Source organism: Borostomias antarcticus (assembly GCF_949987555.1).
Source record: "Borostomias antarcticus genome assembly, chromosome: 18".
Lineage (NCBI taxonomy): Eukaryota > Metazoa > Chordata > Actinopteri > Stomiiformes > Stomiidae > Borostomias > Borostomias antarcticus.
The window spans coordinates 14,068,886-14,087,134 of NC_140251.1; the positions used below are offsets into that span (position 1 = coordinate 14,068,886).

Genomic DNA, 18,249 nt, shown 5'->3' on the forward strand with positions numbered 1-18,249 from the left:
TGTCTGTCTGTCTGTCTGTCTGTGTGTGTGTGTGTGTGTGTGTGTGTGTGTGTGTGTGTGTGTGTGTGTGTGTGTGTGTGTGTGTGTGTGTGTGTGTGTGTGTGTGTGTGTGTGTGTGTGTGTGAAAAGCAGCCAAAGGACACAGAAACAAGGAAACTTGACAGAAAGAGAGATGTCTCCAAATGCCAAATGCTTCAAAACAGGAACTGGCAAACCCTGAGTTGCCCCCCCCCCCTCCCCCCCAGAGTTGGATTATGAACAACATGGACAGGGGCAGAATGCAGCCTTCATGCTGTGGGAGTGTGTGAGACGGCCTGTTTGTTCTGGAAGGGAGATTATTCCCTCTGAGTATGAGGTCATAAGCAGGGGACCTCTCCCACTGAGTATGAGGTCATAAGCAAGGGACCTCTCCCACTCATACTGGCGCCTTTGTGAGCTTCATATCCACTACTTCATCTGTGCCTCATTCATATATCCATGGTCTCATACCACAGAGATGGATTCCATGGGTCGGTTACACACACACACACACACACGCACACGCACGCACACACACACACGCACACACACACACACACACACACACACACACACGCTAAGCCCACAGTCCTTAAACCATATTTCACATCTACCCATAGAGTCAATCACTGTCACTGACTGTGTATAGATGAGATGATGCTCCACACTGTCTCAGTCATGTATACAATCTCTGTGTTCTTAGAAATCACCTCCATGATGTTGCATCGCTGAAATTACAAAAGTAGAAGAACCAGATAACTGGTTCTCTGCTTCTTCATCCCACCCTCCTACCGGGCACCGATAGGCCGACTACTCCCTCCTACCGGGCACCGATAGGCCGACTACTCCCTCCTACCGGGCACCGATAGGCCGACTACTCCCTCCTACCGGGCACCGATAGGCCGACTACTCCCTCCTACCGGGCACCGATAGGCCGACTACTCCCTCCTACCGGGCACCGATAGGCCGACTACTCCCTCCTACCGGGCACCGATAGGCCGACTTCTCCCTCCTACCGGGCACCGATAGGCCGACTTCTCCCTCCTACCGGGCACCGATAGGCCGACTACCCTCAAATCCTGCGCACGTTCACGCTTCACCATATCTGCAATTAAAAACGTGAAATATGTTTCTATTCAGACCAACAACAGAAACAGTTAATACGCTGTGTAATTGGGCAGAAACGGTATGATTCACAAAGGTAGGCCTGTGTTAGCCATGTGATCGGTACTGTGGCGCTGGATGGTTGCTAAGCAACAGGCATTTGAAGAAGTAGCCTACTCGACTTGCATAAAGATGTAAGGAATTTACTGATAAACAGTTTAATGAGACGGGAATTCATATCTGAGTTTTTTGAGGGGGAAGTTCCAAGTAATTCTGCAAGTTCATGTTATGGGATTCGTTATGGTTGTGGAGAGATCTGACCTTAAGCTGATACCAAATGAGGTCCAGGATATATTTGTATAAATTCTATGCGAGGCCAGTGGTGAAACATGACTGTTGCCATGGCTGCATCAACAGGAAATGGGAAGGGCCCAATCCTGCCAGAGGATTGTGAATCACTGCTTGAAAGTTGCTGGAGAGGTCATAATGTTCCCATGTCAAAATACACAAACACACGCTCTCTCCCTCCTCTCTAATAGCCTGCCACACACACACACACACACACACACACACACACTAAGCCCTACATAGGTTACCAGTAAAAAATAATAATAAATACATGAACACAAGCGTTCCATAAACCTAAGAAGCAAACGGTACATCCAGTTCCGCGATGTCAATCCGTGATGACATCAATGTCATTATTGTCATTCTGTGATGTCATCCCTGTCCCTGTGAAGAGCAGGCTCTTTCCGGTGGCCTCCTCCTGGTCCAGGCCTCAGTGGTCACCATGCCAACATGTAAAGGCTCAGATGCAGGCATCGGGCTGCCCAGAGAGGATTGATGGGGTCCTGGGATAATTACTGCCTCATTACTGAGACCAGAGAACAGGCCAGCGAGGGGGCGGGGCCTCTGGGGAGTAGCTGAACGAAAACACACAGGATGGGATTTATGTAAACAGACAACAGCTCACTGAGCACAGTAGTATATCTGGATAAGAAGAATACTTCTAATCCATTTACATCCACTGGTACATCTCTTAAGTCCCTTCTTTCTGGGCCAATTGTGTGTGTGTGTGTGTGTGTTTGTGTGTGTTCATAGTCATGCTCTCTGTGTCATACACACTAAGGTGTGTGTGCTCATTTCCCCAAAGCCCTTCTCGGTTCCACAAACCCATGAAATACAGTAGAGCCCCCTCCCCCACTACACACACACACACACACACACACACAATCTACGGTCTTCTTATAAGATACTGATCCATTACGTGGGTGCCAGAGATCAACAGTTAAGCTTTCTATCTGTCATTCCTGCTCTCAGATAAGCAGGCAGTCCCAGCTCAGGCTTTCTGTCACACACAGCACTGCCCGGTGACACATAGTAGCTGCTGCAGTAAAATGAATGTTTTTCCCTTTTCTATGAAAATCTGCATTATCCTAGCTACAGATTGGCATTGTTCCACAGATACTCCATGGTTTCCCAGCATGGAATGAAACCTGAATGGAAAATTTGTCAGGCATTCTTGTGGTATTGGGTGATTATTGAGAAAGTATTTCAGAAAATGACGATTTACACCAGTAGAGGTCGCTGCTGCTGCTATATCAAGGTTATGCTGTTGATAATCTACTAGTAGGAAACTACTGGGTTACATTGTCACACAATCTCAACTGATGTAAATGTAATTTTAACATCTTAGCATATAGTACGAAACATTCAGCATTCAGTTTAAATAAAGGTTTGAGACAGGCAAACCCATGGTGATTGGGCCAAAGAACACGGTAGAGGTTTGACAGTGTGACACGTGCACCCTCTAGTGGTGGACTAGTAGAGTTGAAAGTGAAGACGACCTCAAGGGGAGAAATTCGAATATCGATCACCGTCCAACATTTCACACTAAACTCAAAAGCGAGAAGGTGATTAAAAAGTTGTTTTAATTTAAACAGAGTTGTCACCGAAAGGCACATACTTTATTAGAATAATAATCACATTATGCACTGGAGATGAATGAGCCTGTATGTGGTCCCCATGCATTACAGGGATTTCCTCTTCAGGAGTGTCAATACAGGAACAAACAGTATTTCAAACATTAACAAGGAAACCAGGATCAATCCCTCCGACATGATAAAGACACAAACAAAGGGTGAAAGGCTAAAACAAACATATTAGATATGGTACGTGTTAGGTTTTCATATAGGACAGTGGTTGTTCCATCTCTAAGACTTGCCACACACATCAGTCAAGATAATGGACGTCTTTCCAGCTTCTCATCTTGCAGGTCCTGTCTGGGAGCCTGCCTGTCTTCTACAGAATCCTTACGGCTGCTCAATGCTGACTCACTTCATTATCATCAAGAGAGAATGAAGAGCGATTTCTCAGCGGAATAGAGGAGAAGCTAATACCTCGTATCACAGTGTACACAGTCTCGCCTCCTCTCAATCATTCACTATCACAGGAAGTCAATCACACCAGACAAAACCAACAAAACAGTGTATTAAAAGAACTATTCATTTTCCCTCGCTGCGCCTGTGTGTGTGTGTGGGCTGAAGGCTGGATAAAGGTTTTCCTGGACATTATTGAGCCAACAGAGTGTGATTGATTTTTGGTCTGAGACGGTCGACAGCTGGTCTTATCCCAGCCGTCATCAGTGGGTGTGGATTTCTCAGACCCCCAGAAATGACACACAGCGTCACCCAGTCATGAACATCGTGAATCGAACATAAAAATGCGTAGTCTGTAGAAAATCGAAAATATTATATTGCACTTAAAAAGTGGTCCAATAAAATCGTAAACAAAACCTTTAAAAGATAACTTGCAGTGCCTTACAGGCAAGGCCTATAATGACGGGATTAGCTTTAAGACGACAAAGATGAGACAAAACATAGAAAATGTCCGCCTCCATCCGGTGGTCTAGCCCCTGCAGTGGGGGTTTCTGGGTGTTTTGAGTCCCGCGTGGCGAGTGTGTTCTGCTCGCCGGGCTGAGAACCAGGGCTGAGGCTGAAGAACGTGCAGAACCGTGTGAAGAACCGTGCACCTCTGTGAGCTTGAGGTAACCGTGCCTTCTGAGGATTGTACAACCAATCGTGTCCGAGGTACCTGCCAGTGACGGCGAGCGTGATTGGCCCGCCCACCTGACTCCGCCCATCAGGCTGGCACCAGCACCCGCTCCACGGCACCCTGGAGGTGCTCCCAGTTCCTCCAGAAGAGCGCCAGCAGGCACACACCCAGGAAGGTGGCCATCACGTGGCGCCGGCTGCGCATGAGCGGCGCGGCGAACTTGGCGGCGGTGGAGACGCACACCAGGATGACGGTGACGATGGCCAGCATGATGTTGATGCTCTTCCCCAGGAGCACGCGCGCGTCACGGCTCTCCAGCTGAACCGTCTGCTGCTGCTGCTGCTGGAGCTCCAGCTTGGAGACCCGCGTCTGACACGACTCCAGCGCCTCCTGCAGGCAGAGAGAGGGAGGGAGGGAGGGAGGGAGGGAGGGAGGGAGGGGGGGGGAGAGAAAGGGACAGGAAGGAGGAGAGAGAAAGGGAGAGAGTCAGTCATTACTTTCTGTGTAGCATTTTATATCTTCACAGACGGCATAATAAAGATTGAAACATTAGTAGAATAGTTGTGTTCCTCTGTGCTGTGTGCACCTGTATGTCCCGGGCCCTCTCGTTGGCCTGGTAGGTCACCCTCTCCTCGATGCTGGCCAGCTCCTGCTTCAGGTTGCCCGTCTCATTTTGGTGCAGCTCGGTCAGATCATTCAGCTGGTCCTCCAAACGCTCATATCTACCAAGGAACACAAAAGGACATAAGTAGACCCCTTTGCCTGTGTAATATAATTTCTGATTTAGCACTGGACCAGACTTTCTTTATTATATGTATATTAATATATATTTCTGATGTAAGTCAGTGTTTCTCCACCAGGGGGCCCTGTGGTCCCTGGCATAATTACAGGGGCTCCTTGGGAAAGTGTTTTGTTTTTTTTATGGTATTTTTATTAAATGTATCAAAAAATATGTTTAAATAATATTGTATACGACCATTATATTTAACAAATGAATACTGTTTTAAAATGAACCAATAGGCTAGGCTTATTCACACGCATTCACAACTCTCACATTAACGGAGCTAACTCACTCATTCTTGAAACATAATGATTCACAAATTATCCAAACAGATGGCAAATTAAGTGTCACAGAAGCCATAAAATGTGTACAATTTTAACTTTTTGTGGTGCGAAAAATGTGTGAGGAAAAAAGCTTGAAACTGGCCTACTGTATGTTAAGATCATTAATGTTAAATATGAATACAATAATAGAAATGGCTTATGTTATGGCTTCTTATATGGACTTACTCAACAGCCTTGTTGCTAGGGATCATTGTTAAGGAGGGCTTATGAACTGCATGAACAACACAATCATTATTAAATATTGTATTTTTGATAATACGATATGCTATTGTGCAGCACTGATGCATAATAATTATACTGAGCTCTCTTGCTCCATAGTGTTGAACTTGTGTTTGTTGAACACATTATGGTGATGCCCGGAGAAAATGTTTCTAAGTGCTGAAAAGGAGTTTTCCCACATTGCAGTGGATGTCCTCAACGTGAGGTCAAGGGTCGGCCTATAAGCACGCCCAGTCTGAAGTGCACAGCTCAGCTCCACTCCCAACTGAAATCACACTTGCGGTAACCACTACTGACGCAACTTCCTTTTTCAGAACGGTGACCGTCAAACAAAAAATACACCATTGTTTCTTAGTGTCTTCATTTCAGAACGGTGACCGTCAAACAAAAAATACACCATTGTTTCTTAGTGTCTTCATTTATAAGGAATGTAGTTAGTATTTTTAACATAAAAAAATATGATTAATAAAAATAAAAATAAATTAAAGTCACACAGAAACGGACGTTTGAAATCATCTAACTTCCGTAGTTTGATGTATTTCCGACACAAACAAGCTATGAGGGTGGGACATATGTTTAGAGGAATTTGATTGGAACATTGACAAGTGGACGGGTTTTAAGAACTTTAGACAGATTTGATAGAAGGATAGCGTTGATTGACGGGTGGATGTCGTGAGATTATTGGCCTAAAATCTAAGGTAGCCTACCTGTTGTCGTCATTGAACGTGACCTACCATTTTCCAGGAAGAAGGAAATTATATACTTTGATATAAGATTACAACAAAAGTAGAATTTTGTAATTCTTTTGGCATACATCATTGAATAGGTGAACACTATGACCAATTATGTGAACCAAAATGGGACAGAATGCTTTTTTCATTTCTGTGCGACTTTAATGTCCTAAGGCCCAGCTCGTTACACTGTAGAAATCTTCAAGAATCAGTCAACTTCAATGGAGGGGCATATTTGAAAGTCTGGACCCAGGCTAGGGGTGTGGGGGGGGGGGTCCTTCATGATTTTTCAAAATATGCCAGGGGTCCAGAGCTCAAAAAAGGTTAACGTAAGTGACACTGCGTGAGCTGATGAGGATGGAGACCGTCTGTAGCTGTGCTGGGAGATACTGACCTGTATTTCTCCTCCTGCAGCGCCTGGGTGATGTGAGCGTGGTCTCTCTTGAACTGGGCCCTGAACTCCTCCATGTCATCGTCCAGCTGGCTCTGGGCCTCTCGGACCTCCGTCAGCTCCTCCAAACTCAGGGCCACTCTCCCCTGGGCGTCCGGCCCCGCCTCCTGCGCGTGGGCGTGGCCCCGCGCCGCCTCCCCCGGCCCCCCTCCACCGCCCGCCGGGTTCCCGTTGCTATCGGCGTCGGCCGACACGGAGGCGCTCCCAGAGGAGCACTCGTCGTCGCTGGCGTCCTTGGGCTTCCCCACGGCGTTGGCGCTCCCGCTCAGACCCAGCCCCCCGGCGCCCTCCGAGTGGAACGGAGAGGGCGCGTCCAGGGTGCTCTTCAGGTGGGCGATGTTGTCGGCGCTGCCGAACTTGTTCCGGATGAGGTTGGCGAACTCGCGGGGCTTGCTGAAGAAGAAGGGTGGCGACAGCGACACGCCGGGCCCGATGGTCTTGATCTTGTCCAGGGCGGGGTGCCGGCCGCTCCCGCTCCTTAGCAGCGCCTTGGAGGGCTCCGACTCGCGCGGGAGGCTGTTGTGTTTGGAGGAGCCCGGGGAGGAGGAGCTGTGGCTCTCGCTGTCCTTCATCTTGCGGTGGTACTGCTCCAGCTTCTTCTGCATCTGGGCGATGCTCTGAGCCGACTTCTGGTGCTTCTTCTCGAACACCTGCTTGATGCGCCCCACCTGCAGCTTGTCGGCGCTGTTGACCAGCTTCAGGTACTCGGCCACGTTCTCGTCGCGCGCCGTCTGCTCGATCTTCAGCTGCTCCGTCACCTTCAGGATCTTCTGCTGCAGGCTGTCCAGGCCCGTGCGGCCGCGCTCCAGGCTCCCGGGCCGAGACGACGGTCTGTCGGTCAGGTCCAGGTCCAGGTTGTTCTCCGAGCTGCCCCGGCGCATCGGGACCGAGGGGCTCAGGGCCACGCTGGCCTCAGCGCTCCGGTCCACCTGCCGGAGGAACACAACACACCCCCCCGTCAGAACCCCCGCGTGACAAACAGCCCCGGAGCGAGAGAGAGGGTTGAGGATCAGGGTGACTAGTGAGGACCAGGGTGACTAGTGAGGACCAGGGTGACGGATCAGGGTGACTAGTGAGGACCAGGGTGACGGATCAGGGTGACTAGTGAGGACCAGGGTGACGGATCAGGGTGACTAGTGAGGACCAGGGTGACGGATCAGGGTGACTAGTGAGGACCAGGGTGACGGATCAGGGTGACTAGTGAGGACCAGGGTGACTAGGATTAGGGTGACTAGTGAGGACCAGGGTGACTAGGATCAGGGTGACTAGGATTAGGGTGACTAGTGAGGGTCAGGGTGACTAGTGAGGACCAGGGTGACTAGTGAGGACCAGGGTGACGGATCAGGGTGACGGACCAGGGTGACTAGTGAGGACCAGGGTGACTAGTGAGGACCAGGGTGACTAGTGAGGACCAGGGTGACTAGTGAGGATCAGGGTGACTAGTGAGGACCAGGGTGAGACCAGGGTGACTAGTGAGGACCAGGGTGACTAGTGAGGACCAGGGTGACTAGTGAGGACCAGGGTGACTAGTGAGGATCAGGGTGACTAGTGAGGACCAGGGTGAGACCAGGGTGACTAGTGAGGACCAGGGTGACTAGTGAGGACCAGGGTGACTAGTGAGGACCAGGGTGACTAGTGAGGACCAGGGTGACGGACCAGGGTGACTAGTGAGGACCAGGGTGACGGATCAGGGTGACTAGTGAGGACCAGGGTGACTAGTGAGGACCAGGGTGACTAGTGAGGACCAGGGTGACTAGTGAGGATCAGGGTGACTAGTGAGGACCAGGGTGACTAGTGAGGACCAGGGTGAGACCAGGGTGACTAGTGAGGACCAGGGTGACTAGTGAGGACCAGGGTGACTAGTGAGGACCAGGGTGACTAGTGAGGACCAGGGTGACTAGTGAGGATCAGGGTGACTAGTGAGGACCAGGGTGACTAGTGAGGACCAGGGTGACTAGTGAGGACCAGGGTGACTAGTGAGGACCAGGGTGACGGACCAGGGTGACTAGTGAGGACCAGGGTGACTAGTGAGGACCAGGGTGACTAGTGAGGATCAGGGTGACGGACCAGGGTGACGGATCAGGGTGACTAGTGAGGATCAGGGTGACTAGTGAGGACCAGGGTGACTAGTGAGGACCAGGGTGACGGACCAGGGTGACTAGTGAGGATCAGGGTGACTAGTGAGGACCAGGGTGACGGACCAGGGTGACTAGTGAGGACCAGGGTGACTAGTGAGGATCAGGGTGACTAGTGAGGACCAGGGTGACTAGTGAGGACCAGGGTGAGACCAGGGTGACTAGTGAGGACCAGGGTGACTAGTGAGGACCAGGGTGACTAGTGAGGATCAGGGTGACTAGTGAGGACCAGGGTGACTAGTGAGGACCAGGCCGCTCTAGTATTTGTAGAAGTGCATGGCGTGTCTCTAGCTCTGCACTGGCCTGCAGCAGTCACTCAAAGTGCTCCCTCTGGGTTAGCGCGTGTGTGTGTGTGTGTGTGTGTGTATACATACCTGAACATATATACATATATACTAGTTCTGATACCTGTTGGAGCACTATGGACGCAAACTAAATACTGTACATCTGCCATCACTCCAGCTTGCCCATGCAATTAACTTATCTGCTTCTCTGATACCTGTTGGAGCAATCAGTAATTGGCCAATTAGTCCATTTTATGTTCTATTCAGAGCAGTATTGTATATTATATTATATTAAAATGACCCAAAACGTAAATGAATGAAACACCCAGCCCAGGCATGCTCTGTCTGGGACCCCTGCGGACGGAAACCCGGGACAAATATGATCCTGTCAGGCTGACGGTGTCTGAGGAGAGTGCAGATAGAGGGACAGCTATGTGTGTGAGTGTGTGTGTGTGTGTGTGTGTGTGTGTGTGCGCGCGCGTGTGTGCGTGTGTGTGTAATGCTCGTTTTGGCACATCTGTTCTATTTTAAGCCCCAGATCCTAATTTGTTTACACTAATAGTCTACAGATAGACGGGCTGATAAAACAAGATTGACAGGCGATTAACATGCGGAGCCATTAACATGCAGAGCCATTAACATGCGGAGCCATTAACATGCGGAGCCATTAACATGCGGAGCCATTAACATGAGGAGCCACTAACATGCAGAGCCATTAACATGCAGAGTCATTAACATGCGGAGCCATTAACATGCAGAGCCATTAACATGCAGAGCCATTAACATGAGGAGCCACTAACATGCAGAGCCATTAACATGCAGAGTCATTAACATGCGGAGTCATTAACATGCAGAGCCATTAACATGCAGAGCCATTAACATGAGGAGCCACTAACATGCGGAGCCATTAACATGCGGAGCCATTAACATGCAGAGTCATTAACATGCGGAGCCATTAACATGCAGAGCCATTAACATGCGGAGCGATTAACATGCAGAGTCATTAACATGCGGAGCCATTAACATGCAGAGCCATTAACATGCAGAGCCATTAACATGCAGAGCCATTAACATGCAGAGCTATTAACATGCGGAGCGTGCACATCTAGGTCACCGAAATCCCCCCCATACCCCCCCCCCCCTCCCCCAAGTCCCAGACAGGGCTTCGACGCACCATGTGATCATGTGATCATGTGATCATGGCGTCAACGTGTGGCTATGGACCCTGCATGCCTGTAGAGAAGACTGAATCATCAGGAAGTGGAACAGGATATCCAAAGATGATATGAGGAAGGGAAACTGGGCCGTATGTGATGTGAGACTTTGATCTGCAGCTCAGTCAGAGCCCAGTTGGGCCTCGGTGGGGAGGGGGAGGTTTCAGAACCAGTCAGAGCCCAGTTGGGCCTCGGTGGGGAGGGGGAGGTTAGGGGGAGCTGGCTAGATCCCAACAACCACTTGGGAACGCTGCCGTGCTAATCCTGATCAAATGTAGCACCTGGTGTTCTGAGTGCACACAGACTGGCCCAGACTAATACCAGCCCCCTCAATCCTGCTTGGCATTTTGAGTGTTGCAGAACAGCTAAGTACTGTGTGAGAATTGATGCAGATGTAGATAGATCCAGGACTTCACACCATGTGACTGTGAGGTTAAACGCAGAGAGAGTACGGAAAGAGCCGGGTGAAACGCGGAAGCTGGACACACACACACGCACACACACACACAGCCGAGCTCTTTCGTTACTTCCTCACTCAGTGGCGTTACTTCCTCAGTACGCGGTTTTGTGAAACTGTGCATTAGTAAAACCAAGCTTCATCCTGGTACTTAAGACATACTGTGCATTCACCTATATTGATCTCACTCACTAAAAGGCAAGACATGGACGATCCGATATTACATTGGGTCATTTTGTCTCTCGCTCGTCACCATGTCCCTGTCACCAAGACACGCACCACCACACTCTCACGCTCAGTCAACATGTCACACTGGTCTGACAGCATGTCATTTGAAAATGATCCAGTCCCAATAGGATGTGGTAAGTGCAAATACATGTGACGACAGTCACCAAACACCCCTCCCACAACCATGGATCTCTCTCTCTCTCTCTCTCTCTCTCTCTGTCTCTCTGTCTCTCTCTCTGGGGTCGAGCCTGCCTGAACACAGGCCTCTTTCTCTGGAGTGAGAACACACATTGTCCCTGCAGCCTCTGCTCTGGACTGGAGCTCCTGCGTATGTTCCCACTGACCTGACTGACGCAAGACACCCACCATCTGCCCAGTCACGTGACCCACCATCTGCCCAGTCACGTGACCCACCATCTGCCCAGTCACGTGACCCACCATCTGCCCAGTCACGTGACCCACCATCTGCCCAGTCACGTGACCCACCATCTGCCCAGTCACGTGGTCAAATCCAAGATGCAACTTTCACCGCAAAAAAACAAAACAATCATGTTTAGTCTTGACTAATCCCTCCCTGTTAAAAAAGCGGTCCGACCTGTAGAGATGGTTAAAATGTTCAGTGAGATTAGGAAATGCAGAGGTCACACCCCCCCAGGGCATTAGAGTCGCGTCACACACAAAGACCTGCTTGTTTCTGTCCCACTGTAACCCCCCCCCCCCCACCCTTCCCCCCCAACTGCAGTCTGTAGGCTCCAGCATCCTAGTTTGCTAGTTTGCAGTCCCGTGGCTTTTGGTTAGAAAGAAACCGTTTGGAATCAATCAAGTCTATCTGGGTTGAGCTGCGGTGCGCAGGGTTGACTGTGCTGCCATGTCAGACGTAGACAGAAATAGACAAGAGTGAAGTGTCTGAGAGTGCTGGGACTAACGAGTGAGTGCTGGGACTAACGAGTGAGTGCTGGGACTAACGAGTGAGTGCTGGGACTAACGAGTGAGAGTGTTGGGACTAACGAGTGAGAGTGTTGGGACTAACGAGTGAGAGTGCTGGGACTAACGAGTGAGAGTGTTGGGACTAACGAGTGAGAGTGTTGGGACTAATGAGTGAGAGTGCTGGGACTAACGAGTGAGAGTGCTGGGACTAACGTGAGAGTGCTGGGACTAACGAGTGAGAGTGTTGGGACTAACGAGTGAGAGTGTTGGGACTAACGAGTGAGAGTATTGGGACTAACGAGTGAGAGTGTTGGGACTAACGAGTGAGAGTGTTGGGACTAACGAGTGAGAGTGCTGGGACTAACGAGTGAGAGTATTGGGACTAACGAGTGAGAGTATTGGGACTAACGAGTGAGAGTGCTGGGACTAACGAGTGAGAGTGTTGGGACTAACGAGTGAGAATGCTGGGACTAACGAGTGAGAGTGTTGGGACTAACGAGTGAGAGTGTTGGGACTAACGAGTGAGAGTGCTGGGACTAACGAGTGAGAGTGCTGGGACTAACGAGTGAGAGTGTTGGGACTAACGAGTGAGAGTGTTGGGACTAACGAGTGAGAGTGCTGGGACTAACGAGTGAGAGTGCTGGGACTAACGAGTGAGAGTATTGGGACTAACGAGTGAGAGTGCTGGGACTAACGAGTGAGAGTATTGGGACTAACAAGTGAGAGTGTTGGGACTAATGAGTGAGAGTGCTGGGACTAACGAGTGAGAGTATCGGGACTAACGAGTGAGAGTATCGGGACTAACGAGTGAGAGTATTGTGACTAACGAGTGAGAGTGCTGGGACTAACGAGTGAGAGTATTGTGACTAACGAGTGAGAGTGCTGGGACTAACGAGTGAGAGTGCTGGGACTAACGAGTGAGAGTATTGGGACTAACGAGTGAGTGCTGGGACTAACGAGTGAGTGCTGGGACTAACGAGTGAGAGTGCTGGGACTAACGAGTGAGAGTATTGGGACTAACGAGTGAGAGTATTGGGACTAACGAGTGAGAGTGCCGGGACTAACGAGTGAGAGTGCTGGGACTAACGAGTGAGAGTGCTGGGACTAACGAGTGAGAGTATTGGGACTAACGAGTGAGAGTGTTGGGACTAACGAGTGAGAGTGTTGGGACTAACGAGTGAGAGTGTTGGGACTAACGAGTGAGAATGCTGGGACTAACGAGTGAGAGTGTTGGGACTAACGAGTGAGAGTGTTGGGACTAACGAGTGAGAGTATTGGGACTAACGAGTGAGTGCCGGACTAACGAGTGAGAATGCTGGGACTAACGATTGAGTGTTGGGACTAACGAGTGAGAATGCTAGGACTAACGAGTGAGTGCCGGGACTAACGAGTGAGAATGCTAGGACTAACGAGTGAGTGTGCTGGGACTAACGAGTGATGTTGATGTTCTTGTAGTTGTGTTGATGATTCCTGGCTCGCTACACTACCCCAGGGCCACCAAATGAGTGGGTGCTGTTTGGAAACAAACATTGAACTGGCCAATAAAACTGCTACTACATTTTTTCCCAACATACTATGAATTTGCTTTCGGGCATGGTGCATAACATGGAGACAACATTGGACAGGGTGCAGGGACGAGACAGGACAGTGCAAACAGCAAGTACAAAATACTAGTGCAAAATAACGTTCCCATTTAAGTTGCTGTGGTAAAATGAGAACCAGATGTGTGTTTATGGCACGCCTGTAGCGTCTCATGCATGTGGGAGAGTTCAGGATGTATGGATGTGCTGCAGATGCAAGCGCCAAGACATGAATTCCTATGATGACATGCACTCCAGATGACAGACCACAGCGGAAAGCCATCTCCCATCCTACCTTCTCAGAGAAACTATTCCATTACGAATGAGTGATGGTTTAACTAAACTACATGCTGACTGTCATCCATGCGTCTCTGGTTTCAGCAGGCATGCTGACTCACTGCTTTGCAATCTGCAATTTCTGTCCGTCTGGTTTCTGTTAAATGAATCAGAGCTAATGAAAACGATCCTCCTGCCTAATCTGCTGTGGAGGAAGCTGCCCTACTTTTCACTTGAACCCTCCTGGAAGGCTGAGTGGGCGGGGCTTGGGGACAGGAGAGAGAGAGAGAGGGGGGGGGGTTCTGACAGAGGAGAGGGGGCTGATGGGTACACATCCAGGGAGCTCCAGAGAGAATCCGGTTAATGTTAGCAGTGTGGGGGTTTCACCATCTTTTTTTTATGCCGGCAGAGCATCTGCTACCTAAAAATGTGTCACAGGGGAAACACGGGGGGCCTTCCTTAAAACTTCCGGGGGAAATATTTACCTGGGAAGAAATATAACCTACACCGGTGAGAACTCTGGTCGGGACACCTTCAGTCTGTCTGTCTGTTTGTCTGTCTGTCTGTCTGCCTCTGTCTGTCTGCCTGTCTCGCTGTCTGTCTCTCTGTCCGTCTCTCTGTCCGTCTCTCTGTCCGTCTCTCTGTCCGTCTCTCTGTCCGTCTCTCTGTCCGTCTCTCTGTCCGTCTCTCTGTCCGTCTCTCTGTCTGTCTCTCTGTCCGTCTCTCTGTCCGTCTCTCTGCCTTCTCAAATGGTGTGTGAACTTAATGAGATCCTTTGAGATGTAGGTGGGAAAGTGGCCGTGTCAACAGGCCAGAAAACACGTGCACATCGGCTGCAGCCTGAGTCACTGGGTGAGTCAGCGGGGCAATAGAGGCAGAGAAAGAGAGTGTGTGTGTGTGTGTGTGTGTGTGTGTGTGTGTGTGTGTGTGTGTGTGTGTGTGTGTGTGTGTGTGTGTGTGTGTGCGCAGAGCGCTGAGATGACAAGAGAGGAGACAAGAGAAAATGTGACTCCCTCTCATTCATGGCAGACTGTAGCAGAGAACACATCATCACCACTATGAAGGCCTGGGGGGGGGGGGGGGGTCCCCTCATGTCTCCCCCCTCCCCCCAACGGCTGCCCTAGTTATCACCGTCTGTTCTGATCCCACAGCCTGACCGGTGAATGCGGCCTGACCCAACGAGCCAGCACAGCGGGCAGATCTCACTGCGTTAGCCTGCCTGGAACAGAGTTGGGGCACCAGCGACCAGCTCTGCATCTCAATTCCACTCGTCGTTGTTGTTGTTGGCCGGAACTGGAGATGCTGCTTATCCCTGCGCTGCAATCCTCCCTTGGATCAATGATCTGGTCTTTAATCCAATTTCCTGCAGTAACAACTAGGGCTGGGTATCGATTCCAATTTCAAGAATCGATTCAATTTCCGATTCACAAGGTTTAGAATCGATTATCACGGTTCAATTCGATTCGATTTGGTTAGTGTTACTAAAACCTGTTTTTTTGTTTTTTTCTGTAACCTTAATTACATGACTGCCAAGTTATGCAACACATCAATACTAGGGCTGGGTATCGATACTGATTTCCAAAAATGAATGAATGAATGAATGAACTATTCATTCCTTCATTTATTCATTCATTCATTAAATAAAAGATCAATTTTGGGATTCATGAATCGATTCTGAATCATTTGATTTTTTTAAAACCCAGCCCTAGTAACAAAGTGTGCGCTCCCACAGCCACCAGCCCAGAGGGACCTCGGTCAGCCCTGAATCTGCCTCAACTGACTTGAAACACCCCAACACTGAACTCCAGTAGGACTGGCGGTTTGTAATAAACAGACAGTGTTAGTTTTGATTAGCAGGGTAGTTGAGGGTAAAACCACGGCTGGCCCCTCCCTGGGGGTCTACAGGACGACGCAGGCTGTTTCTTAGGGGAAACAGGAAGGTGTGGTCTGTCTGTGTTGGGAAATAATGTTTGCGTAAAACCATCTGATCACTTGAAGAGACACGTCGGATGTGAAGACATGCTTCCCGGGACGCAGGCCAAGCTGAGGTGGGGATAGGGACATGCCTTATGATATAAATACAATGACACGCACGCACGCACGCACGCACGCACACACACACACACACACACACACAGGCTGAGACAGAACAAAACGGTCCTTGACCAGTGTGGAGATGAAGACCCAGAGAGGAAGGAGCCTGTGGTTATTGGTATTCCTTCCAGCTGGTCAAGCCTGATCCTCGGGGAGACAGACACTCACTCACTAGCCTGGTGAGGGGGGGGGGGGGGTGCAGTGAGAGAGAGAGAGAGAGAGACAGAGAGAGAGAGAGAGAGAGAGAGAGAGAGAGAGAGAGAGAGAGAGACAGAGAGAGAGAGAGGGAGAGAGAGAGAGAGAGAGAGAGAGAGAGAGGCATCCATGGTTGTGACTGACAGGTCCCTAACTGCCTCCTCTCCTCCATCCCATTTGCATCCCACAGCTGTTGGTGTCAGTCAGTCAGTCAGTCAGTCAGTCAGTCAGTCAGTCAGTCAGTCAGTCAGTCAGTCAGTCAGTCAGTCAGTCAGTCAGTCAGCCAGTCAGTCAGTCAGTCAGTCAGTCAGTCAGTCAGTCAGCCAGTCAGTCAGTCAGTCAGTCAGCCAGTCAGTCAGTCAGTCAGTCAGCCAGTCAGTCAGTCAGTACAGGACCGTAGGGGTGAATGCTGCATTAAGACTCAGCAGATGATGAAGAGTCAGCATGTAGGCTGAGGGCTGATGAGGCAATTTAGTTTATTGGACTGTATGTAAACATACACTGTATGTGTGTATTTATATACATGTCTTGTGAGGAATCAATTTCAGAACTTAACTATAAGGGTTATGTTACCAACTGGGACCTTAAGTTAAAAGGTATACAGAAGTAGCTAAACACCAAATGTGTCATCTAACAAAGACAACAAGCTGTCTGCTAATGGTACTCAATGACCATCTTAAGGACAGGTCATTAGGGAAACATGGACGACAGCTAAGTTATTCTCTCGTGATTCAAACTTGTACACTCAGTCAAATGGGGGCGGGGCGGGGCGGGGGGGGTGGCGTAAGCGAGAGGAAGAAATGCTAAGTAACAAAGCTCTGTTGAAGCAAGGCTCCACCGATCATCTGAGAAAGGCATGCAAACCTGCACAGGGACCACCAGCATGGAGGTGAGGGGAAAGGCTAGCCAATAAGCACCAGGAACCAAGTGTTACATCACCAGCAGCACTTAAACCCCCTGCATCCAATAGGGATTCAGGAGAAATGCACAGTCATTTACCACAGAAAGGAGTGAGGCACAACTACAGTCCAAAAAGTGCATAACGTGTCAGGCAGCCTAATGCCATAGCTCACGCCATGACAGTCATAGGACAGTGTTGGGGACTTGCTAAGACTCATGATAACATTGCTGGCATTGGATTTTATCGCAATTTGTTACCAACAATAATCTGGATGAAAAACGTGATGGATGGGTGTCTAAATGTTGGAATAGTAGAGAGAACTAGGTTAGGCTGTTTGAGGTATAGGGTTGGGGTCTACATCCACTCACTTGCAGCAGGATTTGCAGCAATATTTCACTGTGACTGTTCATCGTACATGTCACATTACATGTGACGAATAAAAGGAATATTGAATCTAAGAATTCTCCCCTTGCTCAGAAAGGATGTTTGAGGCACTGGTGAAAAGGACATTGTACGTAAGTGAGTGGAGAGAGAGAAGGTTTCAGTATGTGATAAAGAAAAGTGTCCTTTTTTGCATTTCGTTTTATATGACCTTTTATGTGTACTTTGTCTTGATGCTTTTAATGTCTCATCATGTAAAGCACTTTGAATTGCCTTGTTGCTGAAATGTGCTATACAAATAAACTTGCCTTGCCTTGGCTTGCCAATAAGGACGAAGGTGCAACAGCCCAGTTAGGGAAATTGTTTGATAGTGACACATCTACTGTAGGTCAAGATTACATACTGGTCAGGTAGAACAACTTCCTGGCTGGAAAAGAACAATCTACAGACAAAACAGGAAAAAACAAATGTTTAGGCTACTTGGCTGAAGAGCAAGGTGTCTCTAGGGAAGTTTTTCTGTGTGACAGTTGACTGACTATCTGATTTCAACAGGACACGCTTGAGGGAGCATTCTGCCTGTGTCTCTCATTGTAATAGGCTACTTATAATGATGTCTATCAGGAAAAACTAGTTTCATATTGTAGGGGCACACCCAAGCTTTCTTCACACTGGAAAGAAAGTGCATAGAATATCCCAAAGGTGCATTATTTAGAAATAAGGTGCACCTGCCAATGCAATTATAGAACAATTAGAACTGGTTTTACGTAGGCTTTGTTGGCTACTAACCCTAGCCTAGGCTATAACAATATTAGAAAATACAATAAAAAATACCTTACCTTGACAACGCAAATATTAGCCTATAAAACCCCAGATGA

The 18,249-nt window shown here is 49.1% G+C and overlaps 1 protein-coding gene across 1 annotated transcript; it reads right to left on the reverse strand.

The window, feature by feature from the left end:
* Positions 1–4,263: 4,263 nt before the first annotated feature.
* LOC311321189 (transmembrane and coiled-coil domain protein 3-like) lies at positions 4,264–7,583 on the reverse strand (the record flags this gene model as incomplete). The annotated part of the gene is made up of 3 exons (XM_084453129.1): positions 4,264–4,566; positions 4,763–4,898; positions 6,646–7,583. 3 exons carry the CDS (start codon positions 7,581–7,583, stop codon positions 4,264–4,266), a joined length of 1,377 nt encoding a protein of 458 aa, XP_084309255.1.
* Between the last annotated feature and the right edge of the window lie 10,666 nt (positions 7,584–18,249).